Source organism: Neoarius graeffei, chromosome 3 (assembly GCF_027579695.1).
Source record: "Neoarius graeffei isolate fNeoGra1 chromosome 3, fNeoGra1.pri, whole genome shotgun sequence".
NCBI lineage: Eukaryota > Metazoa > Chordata > Actinopteri > Siluriformes > Ariidae > Neoarius > Neoarius graeffei.
This window is the reverse complement of record NC_083571.1, coordinates 13,137,759-13,154,339: the sequence shown is the minus strand read 5'-3', so window position 1 is coordinate 13,154,339 and position 16,581 is coordinate 13,137,759. Positions and strand designations below refer to the sequence as shown.

General features: G+C 42.5%; 1 protein-coding gene across 4 annotated transcripts in view; it reads left to right on the top strand.

Moving 5' to 3' along the window:
• The window catches only part of fam184ab (family with sequence similarity 184 member Ab), a 440,896-nt gene that overhangs the window by 395,028 nt on the left and 29,287 nt on the right, over positions 1-16,581 (top strand). For all 4 annotated transcript variants that reach the window (XM_060915808.1, XM_060915811.1, XM_060915809.1 and 1 more), the window contains exons 14-15: positions 3,234-3,418; positions 6,876-7,022. In XM_060915808.1, coding sequence (XP_060771791.1) covers positions 3,234-3,418; positions 6,876-7,022 — 332 coding nt within the window. The remainder of the gene's footprint in view (positions 1-3,233; positions 3,419-6,875; positions 7,023-16,581) is intronic.

The following is a 16,581-nucleotide window of genomic DNA, read 5'->3' as shown; positions in this document are numbered from 1 at the left end:
AGTTTGAGCCGTAAGTGCCATAAGTCCTTCTTGCTGTTTGAGCCCTAATGCACGTACAGTGTTTTGCAAAAGTATTCAACTCCCTTAAGTCATCAGATTTGTCTGATTACAAATGATGCTTCCACAGATTGCTCCAGCCAGCATGTTTACTGCAAATCAATGTGCTCGAAAAGTGCATTTTCAAATACGAAATTCATTATTTGTCAGCGGATCCTTTAAAAAATTTAAACTGAAAAATGCTGCTTGAGTAATTCTTTAACCCCTTCAGACTAGTCCTGGGTATAATCACCTTTTGCTGCAGTAACGGCTTTAAGAGTATTCGGTTATGTTCCTACCAGCTTTGTAAACTGTTTGGGAGAGATTTTCACTCATTTCTCTTGGCAGATTTGCTCCACGTTGTGTGGGTATCATTTGTTGACCGTAATTTTCAAACAGTGCCACAGATTCTCAATAGGATTCGGATCTGAACTTTAACTTGGCCGCTGTACAACTTTGTTTTTAACCACCTTGTGTTTGGAACCATTGTACTGCTGAAAGGCGAAGTTTCGCCCAAGCTTTTTGTTTGTTTGATTGTTTTTAGCAGACTGAAACAGTTTTTCTTGTAATATCCCCTGTATTTTGCTCCATCCATTCTCCCTTCAAATGCGACTACATTCCATTGGCTTTGTACCTGTACTCTGCACAATGACAAACCTTAGTCTAATCTAACCCTAGGCTGACACTTGCATGACTTTTGGCCATGATTTTGTCGTGGCAAGTCGTGCCATTTTGGGGCACGAACTGGGAGGCTCCCGCACTGTTCACGACTAGTTCACGCATAGTTCACGATGAGTTCACGAATGCGTGCCCGTCCACATTCACGAACTGGCACGATGAGTTCACGCATAGTTTGCGCATAGTTTACGCACTTCCCGCATTGGCACGACGAGTTTGCGCAATTCGGACGGTGTCGTGCCGACTTGGGCACGCCTGTGTCATGCACAACCTCATCCTCATCAGATACCCACACGCAATTTCAGAAGTGGACCGCGAAGATCCGGACACACATGATCTGATCCCTGGTGGATGGAGGACTGACCGACACCTGCAGGGGCTGCTGCCTCTAACCGGCCATCATACCCAGAAGGATGCAAAGGATCAGCGAGACTACCTGTCACATTACTACATGTCCCCTGCTGGTGCTGTCCCTTGGCAAGAAAGAATGGTAGTAGCTTCATGAGCTGCATCCACAGTTGTTCCATTTTTGAAATAAAAGAAATGAAACTCCCCCCACAAAAAAAAGTCATGAAGGATTAGAAAATAAAAGACATTAAAGAAAAAAGCAAGAAAAAAAATTGCGAATGGCGAGAAGTGTCCGGGAAGCCCTATATATACCCCCGCACCGACGCGAGCGCCACTGTCGCGCAGTAGTCGTGAACTGCTTGTGAACTGCTCGTGCCATGCGCAAACTGTTCGTGAAGTGCGTAAACTAGTCGTGAACTGCTTGTGCCATCAATGCGTGACCGTGTCAGTGGGAAGGCACGGCCACGCTGTGACGCGCACCAATTTGTGAACATGTCGTGAACTACTCGTGAACTCGATGTGAGCTGTTCGTGAACTATTCATGGCAGTTCGTGACAGTCGTGGCATGGCGCACACTTCCATGCACTGGCACGCATCCTCCCGACGAGATCACGAACAGTTTGCGCATAGTTCACGACCAGGTCGCGAAATTTTGTCGTGACCAAAATTTTGAACATTTCAAAATTCTCGTCCCGACATGGCACGCAGTCACGACGGGTTTACGCACACTTCACGCCAGTTTACGACTAGTTTGCGCACTGGCACGACTCGAGTCGTGCCAATGCGTGCCACGGAATCGTGCAAGTGTCAGCCTAGCCTAATTTAGACAAGATGCCCAGGGTTGTGAGGACGAAAAGCATCCCCAAATGTATGATGCTGTCGCCACCATATTTCACTATAGGGATGGTATTAATTGACATATGGCCTGTTAGGTTTGAAACCAGAACAAATCTTGATCTTGGTCTCATCACACCAAATAAATAAATAAACACTTCTTCACTTTTGTGGCTTTTTTGTGAGTTCTTTCCCTTTCATAAGCCTCTTCTTGAGCGATGGTTTCTTTCTAGCCACCTTCTTATACAGTCCTTAATTATGCAGAACTCCTGAAATGGTTCTATGGTGCACCTTCAGTCCACTCTCAGCCAGTGTACTCTAACGCCTTCAGAGTAACTACTGGCCTCACTGTAGCTTCCCTCTGTCTGGTTTTGCATTTGAGTTTTGAGGGACAGCCTTGTCTAAGCACTGCTTGGGTGGTGTGAGGCAGCTTCCACTTCTTCCTCACTACTGAGCCACCAGTGCTTACTGGCATGTCCAGCCTCTTAGATCTAATTTTACAAGTTACGAAACTCTATTATCTTATCTTTAATTTTTTTTTTAGAATGCTGCTTAGCCTTTATTTTCACTCATTTCTTTCAGACTAAATCTCTCTTCAGGAACAGTTCAGCTGAGGTGAATTTGTTAAGAAAATGGAAGCTGTTTCAATATTTCAGCAATGAAAACAAATTATAAGTCAACTGTGTTCTTTTTAAGACATCTGGAGCTTCTGGACCACCAAAAGTGGTCCAAGGAAGGGCAACCGGTGAACCGGTGACAGGGTCATGATTGATTTGCATGGGGCATGAAGACTAGCCCATACGGTCCAGTCCCACAGAAGAGCTACTGTAGCACAAACTGGTGAAAAAACAGAAAGGTGAACTTTTTCAGCAGTTTTTTGCTACAGTAGCTCTTCTGTGGGATTGGACCATATGGGCTAGCCTTCATGCCTCATGCGAATCAATGAACCTTCGACACACATGACCCTGTTGCTGGTTCATCGGTTGTCCTTCCTTGGACCACTTTTGGTAGGTACTAATCACTGCATACCGGGAACAACCCCGCAAGATGTGCCATTTTGGAGATGCTCAGACCCAGTCATCTAGCCATCACAATTTGGCCCTCATCAAAGTCGCTCCTTACGCTTACCCGTTTTTCCTGCTTCCAACACATCAACTTCAAGAACTGAGTGTTCTCTTGCCACTGAATATATCCCACCCGTTGACAGGTGCCACTGTAATGAGATAATCAATGTTATTCACTTCACCTGTTAGTAGTTTTAACCTGTTGCCACATGAATAGCAGGGTCATCAGTGGTTGTTTCTAAGGTGGCGTGTGTTTGTGTTTTTGTGTTGAAGGAACGGGAGCTGCTGAGTCGTATATCGGAGCTCCAGGAGGAAGTGACTCGCAGGAAAAAACACATCGCCGATCTGGATCATGAGATCCACACGCTGAATGAGAACATCAGCACTCTCACCAAGGAGCTGGAGCTCAAGGGCAAAGAGGTGCTGAAGATCCGCAGCGAAGCCAATCAACAGATCAGGTGTGTGCATGTGTGGGTTCACAAAAACGTTTATTTAATTTTTTTTTTGACCCAAAAGTTTCCTTTTAGTTACTAAGCTTAATGTTAAGGTTAGATTTAGGTATATTATAGCATGAATTAGCTGCATTAATAGTTAAGTCGATGAAAGGGCTTCATAAAGACTTCACAAAGTTTAGTCATATTCTCTAATCTTGCTGTTTCCATTGACTTTAAAAGCAAAGCATTCTCAATGTACTATCACCTACTCGGATTGCTTTCCGATGCACTGTTAATATTCATCAAAATTCAGATTAGCCCCTGGAGCTTCTAATAGCCACGCCTATCAGTTCTGGGTAATCATATTTGCTCTGGCTTTTACCTTGGTTTCGGATATTCAGTGGAATCAGTTCTCCAAAACGTGGTGAAGTGTGACGGCGTCGACTCTGACATCTTGAGATAATACCCTATAAATCCTTCAAATCATTTGTCATCCTGTGAAAGATATACAAGCCACTAAACAATCAAGTATCTCAAGAACAAAGTCCCACTCAGCCCTACAGCTTTAAAGAGATTTTGATAAGACAGAATAATACGTTATAACCGACTAGCAACTCGTTTCGAATCGTTTTAAATGTACCGTTGTTCAACTGAGTTTGATACAGCAGGTGTGTTTCCCATCATCATTGCCACGGTTTGCAAGGTGCACATGTAGAAGAGCTAATATTGTCTCCTGAAACTAGCCCTCAAAAAGGCAGGTACTGTGGTACACACGCATTTCTGATGTAATGACGTTATCCACTACATAATCCACCTTTTCTTCTCCCAGCCTTTGCAAATGTATCTTACAGTAGAAATGGTTATGTATATCATAACATCATTTCACTGTGAACACACGAAGGTGTTGTTGGCCCAATGTGGTGTAAAAGACGTGACACTGTCAACTCTGTTGCGGTCTTGTCGGCTGCTCCTTCCCCCAACATGGAGAAGCATATCATACACAGTACCCTCCATGATTGCCTCTTCCAGGCAAGTTTGTAACAGTTCCAGTTGGTGTCCACTTTTTTAATTATTGCCCTAATTGGAAATGGACATTTTCAGGCGAGTAGCTATTTCTTTATTTTTTAATAATAACCTTTCCCTGACTTATGAAGGTCAGCACACTTCCCCTTCATTTAGTTTGTGCGTTCTCTTATCTTTCCCATGTTGATGTTGAGGGAATTTGGCCTCTGTGTCACCTTACATTTGTTCCCCAGTTAATCAGGAAGTCATGGATTACAGCTTGAAAGTTCCTACACACTCCAATCAACTCAAAAATACTGTACAATATAAATGGAAAAATGCTTCACTTACATTGCGTTCACTATCATTTCCAGGGATGCCAGGGATTTGCACATCATGGAAACCCTGAAACCCTATACTTCATTGAAAGTAGTACAAAGACAACATATTAAATGTTGAAACTGAGACATTTTTTTTTTAAATATATGTTCATTTTGAATTTGAAGTCAGCAACACATTTCAGAAAAGTTGGGACGGGCAACAAAAGACTGAAAAAGTTGTGTAATGCTAAAAAAAAAAAAAAACCAAAGAACTAATTTGGTTACTTGGCAACAGGTCAGTAACATGTCTGGGTATAAAAAGAGCATCCCAGAGAGGCGGAGTCTTTCAGAAGTAAAGATGGGGAGGGGTTCACTGCTCTGTGAAAGACTGCGTGGACAAACAATGCAACAATTTAAGAATAACATTCCTTAATGTAAAACTGCAAAGAATTTGTGGATCACATTATCTGTGGTCCATAATATCATTAAAAGATTCAGAGAATCTGGAGAAATCTCTGTATGCAAGAGACAAGGCTGAAAACTGACATTGGATGCCTGTGATCTTCAGGCCCTCAGGCGACACTGCATTAAAAGCAGACACATGTCTGTAGTGGGTTCAGGAACACTTCAGAAAACCATCGTCTGTGAAAACAGTTCATTACTGCATCCACAAATGCAAGTTAAAACCAGATATAAACAATATCCAGAAACACCACCACCTTCTCTGGGCCCAAGCTCTTTTATGATGGACTGAGGCAAAGTGGAAAACTGTCCCGAGGTCTGATGAATCAAAAGTAGAAATTCTTTTTAGAAATCATGGACACCACATCCTCTAGGCTAAAAAGGAGAGGGACCATCCGGGTTGTTATCAGTACACAGTTCAAAAGCCAGCATCTGTGATGGTATGAGGGTGCATTAGTGCACATGACATGAGTAGCTTGTACATCTGGGAAGGCATCATTAATGCTGAATGATATATACACGTTTCAGAGCAATATGCTGCCATCCAGACAAAATCTTTTTCAGGGAAGGCCTTCTTTCTTTCAGCAAGACAATGCCAAACCGCTTTCTACACATATTAAAACTGCCTGGCTCTGTAGTAAGAGCGCAGGTGCTAAACTGGCCTGCCTACAGTCCAGACCTGTCTCCCATTTAAAACATTTGGTGCATTATGAAGTGCAAAATACAACAAAGGAGACCCCGAACTGTTCAGCAACTGAAATTGTATATCAGTCAAGAATGGGACAAGAGTTCTCTTTCAAAACTACAGCAATTGGTCTCCTCAGTTCCCAAACGTTTACAGAGTGTTATTAAAAGTAGAGGTGATGCAACACAGTGGTAAACACGCCCCCGTCCCAACTTTTTTAAAATGTGTTGCTTACATCAAATTCAGAATGAGCATATATTTTTCAAAAAGCAATAAAAATTTCTCAGTTTCAACATTTGATATGTTGTCTTTGTACTATTTTCAGTGAAATATAGGGTTTCCATGATTTTATAAATTATTGCATTCTGTTTTTATTTACGGTTTAAAAAAAGTCCCAACTTTTTTGGAATTGGGGTTGTACATATTGCACATATGTTGTGTAGCTGTACTATAATGCATTGTACATGCACTTTTTCACACAAGGTTTCATTTCTAATTATTTAACATGGCAGCAGATCTTGAGCCTTGTGCTAATAATAGCAAATGACAAATCACTTCGGCTCTCCTGTGGAGAAATGAGTGTGGGAAAGCAGAGCCTACTCCTGCACACACCCTCAATGCACACACATTTGTTGATCTGTCAGGGATGGTGTGTATGTGTGTGTGTGAGAGAGAGATTGTGAGTGTGTATACCAGATATGAGCGTGTTTAAAAGTATAATTTGCCGCTCCAGTATGAAGAGGACTTTGCTCCTGAAGGGGGGATGCGCTCAGTTTGTCCTGAATGAAAATCAATAAATAAACAGAAGGAAGTGTATAAAACGCAATGATCCCATTCAACTGGGGATGTCGTGATTTATACACAGCTTTCATACAGAAGATGGCCACTACAGAAGATGGAAGAGCGAAAGCGGCAGAACAGCCCTGGGATGGATGAAAGTTAATGGTGTGATCAAATGAGCTGTGTGTGTGTGTGTGTGTGTGTGTGTGTGTGTGTGTGCGTGTGTTCTCAGGGCTCATGAGCAGGACCTGTGTAAGAAGCATGAGCGGGAGATGGCCGAGCTAAACGCCCTGCACAACAGGGAGACGCAGAACATGCTCTCCGACTTCAACAAAGCCCAGGAGCTGCTCAAGGACAAAATCTCGGCCCTGCAGATCCTGTGAGTTCACATGCTGCATTCAGGCAGCACCATAACACCAAGAATCACAAATACACTGACGAAACAAAAGTTTTCGAACACCCTGAATTCACTTCAACATACGAGTTCAAATAAAATCCTCTAGAATTAGCAAAGTGAGAAATGGATGTACGTGAAGGGAGAAATGTTTGTGACAACATGGATTTGTCTGATCGATAAGACTAAAAGTGTATAATATCAACTGAGAAATAAATCTAGGCTTAACTGTAATGTATTGTAATTTACAGTAAAGAATACAAGCGATTTTAATCAGGGCTTTGAACCAGAATTTTTTTCCTATTGGTTCGTTCTGAACAGAAACGGAATTTTAACATTTCCGGTTTTGGGTTCCACCATTAAATAGATGTTCCCGAACCGGTTAGAACAAAAAAATTTCGTTCCCGGAACGGTTAATTACGTTCCCTGTCAGCTGTTTAACAAATGGCTATAAAATTATGTCTCTGTCTCATCCAGTTTAAGCCAAATGTAGGCTAATTCTATTACAACCTTCATTAAATAAGACAAGAAATAATTCAAAACAATTATTATTTCAAATGTTGGCGATTTGGATTCTCAGTATGTCTTCCCATCTACACAAACAGAAAAAGTGCCAAAAATGGAAGAGAATTCATTTAGTGTGTTACCAAAGGCTAGTCAGGCCCTATGCATTGATAGGCTAACAGAGGTTAACGTCATTTAATGTTCGCGAGCCTCTCATTAACGTGGACAAATATATTGATATCGTGTTTGAAATTGACGTTTTTGAATAACGATAGACTGCAATGTTTACCTCTTATTTAAGATGTGGAGACGTGATAGTAGTCCACCCTCCCGCTCTCTCCATTCAGTCAGCGAACGTCACACAGGAAGTGAACCCCAGCGGGTCATAGAAACTTGCGCAGGAGAAGAATGACTTTTTTATTTGTAGGCTACGGAAACTTTGAGGAACGAAATAAAAACCGGTATTAACCGGTTACCATTAATTTTAATAAGCGTTTCTGTTCCGGAACATAAAAGATAATAAAGTTTCTGGTTTCGTTTCTGTTCCATGTGAAATAGAAAAAGTTCCCGGTTTTCGTTTTCGTTCCTTGAACCGGTTCAAAGCCCTGATTTTAATAAAGCAGTCACTTAGAGTCTTATTAGAATCAGAGTTTATGAAGTCCTTAAACACGGATCATTATTTTATATTTAAGGGAACAGAATACATGTTTTTATTCCATGGAAAAAAGTGTTCTGTATTTATTATAATTGTTGATATGGTGACATTTTCTTGAACTTTTTTTTTTTTTTAACATTTATGGAAGGTGTCTCCAGTGTTAGCACTTGGTAACAGTGAGTAAGTTTTCTGCCTCAGGAAAGTCTTCCCAAGGCTAAAGCAAATGAAATGAAACAGCTGTGTCCTGGGCAAGTAAGATACTGTTTGTTTAAAAACGTTAAAATATGTATGCATTCAATCCTTTTGCCTTTGACTTTTTAAATGCTGAACTTGTGCCATCCCGTTTCACATCCTATTAAGAAAATTAACAACTTACAAACATTTTCGAGGACAACGGAGTCCTTTACTGCCAAACAGAATAAGGTTTCAAGTGGAGCAGTCTTAACTGGTATTTTTCACATAGTTTCCTGGGGCGTCCCCACAGGGCCTGGATTTACAGCTTGCTAATTAAGCGCAACACAAATCTTTCTTAATGCCAGCCGCATCTTTGTCGCAATTAATCACAGTGACAATCAAGTTTCCCCAAACAGTCATTATATTTCAACCCATTTAATTCTCATGCATATTTGATGGCTGTGTTTTTCTTCGTGTTTCGTTTTATCTGCTGGAATGATGGCAGGACTGAGCTGAGTGGGTGTTGTGTCTTTGTGAAGAATGTAAAATCAACAGAGTGATGATTTATTTAGGAAAGCCTGGCCACAAGAGTCATCACCTCCAGCCTCCAGCAGACTCCATCTGTATAAACTCACCGCCTCATCCTCCAGCCTCCAGCAAACTAACACATTTAGAAAGTAAGATGAATGATTGAATGTCAATAGGAATGTGAATAAGTGCATTCCTATAAAATAATAAAAATCTGTCTAGCACCTTAAAAGGATTTTAGATTTTTCCAACCGGGAAATCCTACAACAGGATGTTAGGACTGTTCATCAATAAAAGAACCCTTAAGGATCCTTTTTTACCCTAATACTGTAACTAAGTAGCAAGTTGGCTTGCTGACTGAAAAATGGATGGATAGATTGATGGGTGGGTGGATTTAGTGGATCGATGTCTGGCTGGATAGGCGGAATGATGGGATACATGGATATGAGATTGGCTCGTTGGATCGATGAATGTCTGGGCTGAATGTATGTATGCATGGAAGGATGGATGGATGTCTGACTGGGTAACTGGTTGAATGGGATGTACCGGTATGTATGAATGGCTGAATAATTGGCTGGCTGGAATTAATGAATGGATGTCTGATTTGTTTCAGGCTGGATGATCGACTGGATGACTGGATGGTTTTATGGATGGATGGATGGATGGATGGCTGATTGGATGGTTTTATGGATGGATGGCTGATTGGATGGTTTGATGGATAGATAGATGATTGCATGGTTTTATGGATGGATGGTTTGATGGATAGATGGATGATTGGATGGTTTTATTGATGGATTGATGGATGGCTGATTGGATGGTTTTATGGATGGATGGCTGATTGGATGGTTTGATGGATAGATGGATGATTGGATGGTTTTATGGATGGATGGATGGATGGCTGATTGGATGGTTTGATGGATGGATGGATGGATGGATGGATGGATGGATGGATGGCTGATTGGATGGTTTGATGGATTGATGGATGGATGGCTGACTGGAGGGTTTTATGGATGGATGGATGGATGGATGGATGGATGGATGGATGGATGGATGGATGGATGGAGGGATGGATGGCTCATTGGATGTCTGATTTCATCAATCAGTCCATCCCTCTATCTTGCAACTAGTCTGTCAACCATCCATAAAACTATACAGTCATCCATCCATCCATCCATCCATCCATCCATCCATCCATCCATCCATAAAACCATCCAGTCAGCCATCCATCCATCCATAAGACCATCCAATCAGCCGTCCATTCATCCTTAAAACCATCCAAAGAGCCATTCAGCCATCCATCCTTAAAACCATCCAATGAGCCATCCATCCACCCATAAAACCCTCCAGTCAACCATCCATCCATCCACCCATCCATAAAACCATCCAAACAGCCATCCATCCAACTTGACAAATATCTTTGTGATGATGGATGGATGAATTATTGTATGTCTGACTGAATGGATGGTTGGTTGGATAGATGGACGAATGGACTGAACAGGGCTTTCCTGAAAGTGCAAATACATGATGCTGCGCTACGCTGTGCGACATCTGTGCCACAATGTCACTTGCACAGTGTTGTAGTCAAGTCACTAAACTTCGAGTCCAAGTCCAGTCTCAAATCCAAGTCCAGTCTTGAGTCCCCAGGGTTCAATTCCAAGTCAAGTCCAAGTCATTAAAGAAAATTTCGAGTCAAATCCACTATTGATCCAAGTCGAGTCCGAGAACAAGACTCCAACCGCGCCATTTGACAGTGGCTGTTGCTGCCTTTATGTGAAACCGTCTTTCCTACTGTGTTGGACTAACGTTACTGCTCGACTGCCCCATTTTAGTGAATAGGCTACAGATAAAAAGCTCGTTCATTGCTCAACAAGCCCCGCCCACTATCAACAGGGCAAATAACATCTCATCTCATCTCATCTCATTATCTCAAGCCGCTTTATCCTTCTACAGGGTCGCAGGCAAGCTGGAGCCTATCCCAGCTGACTACGGATGAAAGGCGGGGTACACCCTGGACAAGTCGCCAGGTCATCACAGGGCTGACACAGACACAGACAACCATTCACACTCACATTCACACCTACGGTCAATTTAGAGTCACCAGTTAACCTAACCTGCATGTCTTTGGGGGAAACCGGAGCACCCGGAGGAAACCCACGCAGACACGGGGAGAACATACAAACTCCACACAGAAAGGCCCTCGCCGGCCCCGGGGCTCAAACCCAGGACCTTCTTGCTGTGAGGCGACAGCGCTAACCACTACACCACCGTGCCGCCCGGCAAATAACATGAGAGAGTTAACACTAGCTAGTTCATAGGTCAGCAAGTAAGCCCCGCCAAGGGAGTAACTTTGGTTTTGACATTGGTGGGGACACAAAATTGATCCAAGGCAGAGCTTCCGAAAGGTGTTTTTTTTTTTTTTTCCATTAGCAATCATAATTTCATGTCATGCAAATCTTATAGGTTAATGAGGGCAGCCGTGGCCTAATGGTTGGTCTTTGGATCCCAGGGTTGCAGGTTCAAATCCCACCCTTACCTCTCCCTACATCTCCATCCATGGCTGAAGTGCCCTTGAGCAAGGCGCCTAACCCAACATTGCTAGAGTCTGATGATTTATTACTTTTACACCACACAATTCCTAATTTGTGTTTAAGTAGTCGTTCTGTCTCTTCCACAGAAATACATGAAAATAAGAATTAAAAACTTTAAGCATTTTTAGCATTAAATATTGGGGTTTTTTTAATTCAATATCTGTATTGTTTGACATTGGGGGGGGTGTCTCAAAATTCACTGACTGCCTTATTGAGACACTCATAAATAGGTGCTACTGGTGGCATTTTCTATTCTGTAATTAAGCTCAAATTTAGTTAAAATGATATTTGGATATATAATTTAGTGATTGCCTATTATAGTATGATTATGATTACATTAGTATTGCATTTGTAGTATACCCCCCATTTTTTGTCTTTTTGTTGCCCCTCCATTTTCCATATTATATCTTTTTGTTGCCTGTTTCTGTGTTCGTAACATGTGTTGTGATTTTCACTGCAGATGTGCTTGTGACTTCGTTTATGTTCATGCTGCAGTTACCAATATTCGTAGCCTAGCTCTGATGCGTCCTGTCACGTTGCTAAACCTGCCTAAGGAGCCGCAGCAATACTTTTATGAAGGGTTTCCATACATCAAAAGGATTTTGTTGAGTTTTTAAAGCTCGACGGAAACCCTGCACTTACATTCTTGACTTTGAAGAAGAATGAACGAATGTCTCATTTCTTGGGAGGGGGGCTGTCATCCATGATACTCAAGTCAGCATGCGAGTCGTAGGGCAAGCATGCATGGACATCGAAGTCCAGCTCAATTTGTAGGCTGACGGAGAGTGGGGGGTGCGTGGGGTAGGTCAGATGTGTACGTGTGAGATACGGGGGGTTGATGGGCGGGTAGTCATGGCTGCTGTGGGAAGTGTGCTGCTTTTACAGCAGATGGAGTGACAGCTGGGATAGCCAACCATGTAAGTTAGCGAGAAACAGGTAGCTAATCAGAGAATGTATATCTACGTTAGAGGGGGGATTATTAGCAGTGTCATACATTTAACCCTTTGTGTGCCATATAATCCTTGCTCAGGTTAGGACATCGCTTTTATTGATCGTGATTACACAGTAGCGGCTGAATATTGGTAGGGCTGCCCCGCTATCAACAGAGCAATTAACATAGTGTGTCACTTCCTTCTCTGGGTGGAGTCTTGCCAAATGACGATTGAAGTTCGAGGTCATCCCCGTCGTCTCCTCGATAGTTCTTCTACATATGGAACACATAGCAGTGCATTTTTTCCCACTGCACAAGAAGTCTGTATAAGCAAAGCGGACAATCCTGAGGCATTCTCTCCAGGCATTTTAGTGCCATTAACATTAGTTCGTTCCTGAAAATGATGTATGTACAGGTGAATGTGCATTCTCTTGCACAAAGTTAGTATAAAAATTAATGTAGATATAAATATCTTCTGCCAAATTATTATGGCATGTTACAAAAAATAAAGAAAAAATCCTAGTCCTTGTCTCCAATTTACGGGTCCGAATGCAGTTAATGCATGAGTCCGAGTCATCAGTGCTCAAGTCCAAGTCAAGTCACAAGTCCTTAAAATTAGAGCATGAGTGGGACTCGAGTACTACAAGCCTGCACTTGCACACCAAAAAAAATCAATACCCTAAATTGAACAATGCAGAGTACTTTCCACACCTAAATGTCTCCTATTCCCCTATGAAAATGAGTAATAACTATAGAAATAGGAAGATACTGTAATATCTAGGTCAAGACTATTTTGGTACTCAACCCAGAAGTGAAAATAAAGGGTTTCGCTGCGTGCGCTGACTGCCATTCGCAACCATACATAAAAACCACGTTCTTGGCGCTGGTCGCTTGATGGCACTGTTGAATGATTTGACCTCGATTCTGTTCCTGGCATCCTGGAATTGGAATATGAAGAGCCGTGCTATTTATTATTCATTTTTGTTGTGCAGTAAAATTAAATATTTCTCTGAATTGACTTCTTCCAGTGTTTTCATTTCAAATCTAATTTTGGCCTTTAAATTTTGCCCCTTGCATATTTGACAAGGAAAAAAAGCAAATTTAATAATGTTGAATTGTGCTTAAATCAGCCCTCGATGCCACCAGAATGCACCATTGAAGTCTCGAATTTCAAAACTTTCCGGGGAGCATGCCCCTGGATCCCCCTTAGTAGCCAGCCCTCCAGGCTGGGCCAGACCTTAAGGGCTGGGCTCTGCATCAGTAGCACTGCTCTGATTTTTTTTTTCTGGGGAAAGCCCTGTTGAAGGTGTCTTATTGGGTGGATGGCTAGCAGGATGGCTGGCATACAGTTGTGCTCATAAGTTTACATACCCTGGCAGAATTTTTGCTTTCTTGGCCTTTTTTCAGAGAATATGAATGATAACACAAAAACTTTTTTCCCCACTCATGGGTAGTGGTTGGGTGAAGCCATTTATTGATAAACAACTGTGTTTTCTATTTTTAAATCATAATGACAACAAAAAATATCCAAATGACCCTGATCAAAGTTTACATACCCCAGTTCTTAATACCGTGTATTGCCCCCTCTAACATCAATGACAGCCTGAAGTCTTTTGTGGTAGTTGTGGATGAGGCTCTTTATTTTCTCAGATGGTAAAGCTGCCCATTCTTCTTGGCAAAAAGCCTCCAGTTCCTGTAAATTCCTGGGCTGTCTTGCATGAACTGCACGCTTGAGATCTCCCCAGAGTGGCTCAATGATATTGAGGTCAGGAGATTGAGATGGCCACTCCAGAACCTTCACTTTGTTCTGCTGTAGCCAATGACAGGTCGACTTGGCCTTGTGTTTTGGATCGTTGTCATGTTGGAACGTCCAAGTACGTCCCATGCGCAGCTTCCGGGCTGATGAGTGCAAATTTGCCTCCAGTATTTGCTGATAACGTGCTGCATTCATCTTTCCTTCAACTTTGACCAAGTTTCCTGTTCCTTTGTAGCTCACACATCCCCAAAACATCAGCGATCCACCTTCGTGCTTTACAGTAGGAATGGTGTTCCTTCCTTCATAGGCCTTGTTGACACCTCTCCAAATGTAACATTTATGGTTGTGGCCAAAAAGTTCAATTTTGGTCTCATCACTCCAAATTACCTTGTTCCAGAAGTTTTGAGGCTTGTCTCTGTGCTGTTTGGCGTATTGTAGGCGAGATACTTTGTGGCATTTGCCTGGTTTTAACAGAGCCCCTGATTTTCCATTTGTTAATCACAGTTTGAACACTGCTGACTGGCGTTATCAATTCCTTGGATATCTTTTTGTATCCCTTTCCTGTTTCATACAGTTCAGCTACCTTTTCCCGTAGATCCGTTGACAATTCTTTTGCTTTCCCCATGACTCAGAATCCAGAAACGTCAGTGGCTGGATGAAAGATGCACGAGTCTGTCTGGATCCCAGAAACTCACTCAGCTTTTATGCACACACACTGATTACAAGCAAACAGATCACAGGTGAGGATGTCACCTTTAGTAGCCATTCAAACCCATTTGTGTCAACTTCTGTGCATGTTATCAGGCCAAAATCACCAGGGTATGTGAACTTTTGATCAGGGTCATTTGGGTAGTTTCTGTTGTCATTATGATTTAAAAAGAGAAAACACAGTCGTTTGACAATAAATGGTTTCAACCAACCACTAACCATAAGTGGAAAAGATATTTTTGTGTTATCATTCATATTCACTGAAAAATGGTCAAAGAATCATAGATTCTGCCAGGGTATGTAAACTTATGAGCACAACTGTATATTAAATGTGTATATATGCATGGATGAATTATTGACTATGTTTGACTAGTTTTCAGGTTGGATGGATGAAGGGAGGGCTGGAGTTATTGATGGATGAATGGATAGATAGGTTGACTGGTGAATGCATGTATGGATTGATGGATGTTACACAATTAGTTTGTGAATGTATATCTAATTGGATGGAGGGGCGGCACGGTGGTGTAGTGGTTAGCGCTGTCGCCTCACAGCAAGAAGGTCCGGGTTTGAGCCCCGTGGCCGGCGAGGGCCTTTCTGTGCGGAGTTTGCATGTTCTCCCCGTGTCCGTGTGGGTTTCCTCCGGGTGCTCCGGTTTCCCCCACAGTCCAAAGACATGCAGGTTAGGTTAACTGGTGACTCTAAATTGACCGTAGGTGTGAATGTGAGTGTGAATGGTTGTCTGTGTCTATGTGTCAGCCCTGTGATGACCTGGCGACTTGTCCAGGGTGTACCCCGCCTTTCGCCCGTAGTCAGCTGGGATAGGCTCCAGCTTGCCTGCGACCCTGTAGAACAGGATGAAGCGGCTAGAAATAATGAGATGAGATGAGATAATTAGATGGATGGATGGATGGATGGATGGATGGATGGATGGATGGATATTTGATTGGGTGGGTGGCTAGCAGTCTAAATGTGTGCATGCATGGGTGGATTATTGTATGGATGTCTGAATGGCTTTCAGGCTCGATGAATAAAGGGAGGAATATATGGATTAATGCTAGGAGTTGAGAATAAAGCAATTAGTTTGTGAATGTAAGCTTTTTAATAGGCGGCACGGTGGTGTAGTGGTTAGCACTGTCGCCTCACAGCAAGAAGGTCCTGGGTTCGAGCCCCGGGGCCGGCGAGGGCCTTTCTGTGTGGAGTTTGCATGTTCTCCCCGTGTCCGCGTGGGTTTCCTCCGGGTGCTCTGGTTTCCCCCACAGTCCAAAGACATGCAGGTTAGGTTAACTGGTGGCTCTAAATTGAGCGTAGGTGTGAATGTGAGTGTGAATGGTTGTCTGTGTCTATGTGTCAGCCCTGTGATGACCTGGCGACTTGTCCAGGGTGTACCCCGCCTCTCGCCCGTAGTCAGCTGGGATAGGCTCCAGCCTGCCTGCGACCCTGTAGAAGGATAAAGCGGCTAGAGATAATGAGATGAGATGAGATGAGCTTTTTAATAGTTTATGTTTATGAAAACTATGACATGCAAACCCACATTAGTCATAAAAATACATACAGAAAGAGCATTAGCTTCGTGATTTCTGTACATCCCTTATGAACTTAGAATAATCATGAATCCAGACACAGAGTAGATATTGATTCATAATGATTCTGTCCATGCTGAGAATGGAGGGATGTGTGAATATGAAGGATGCATTGAGACA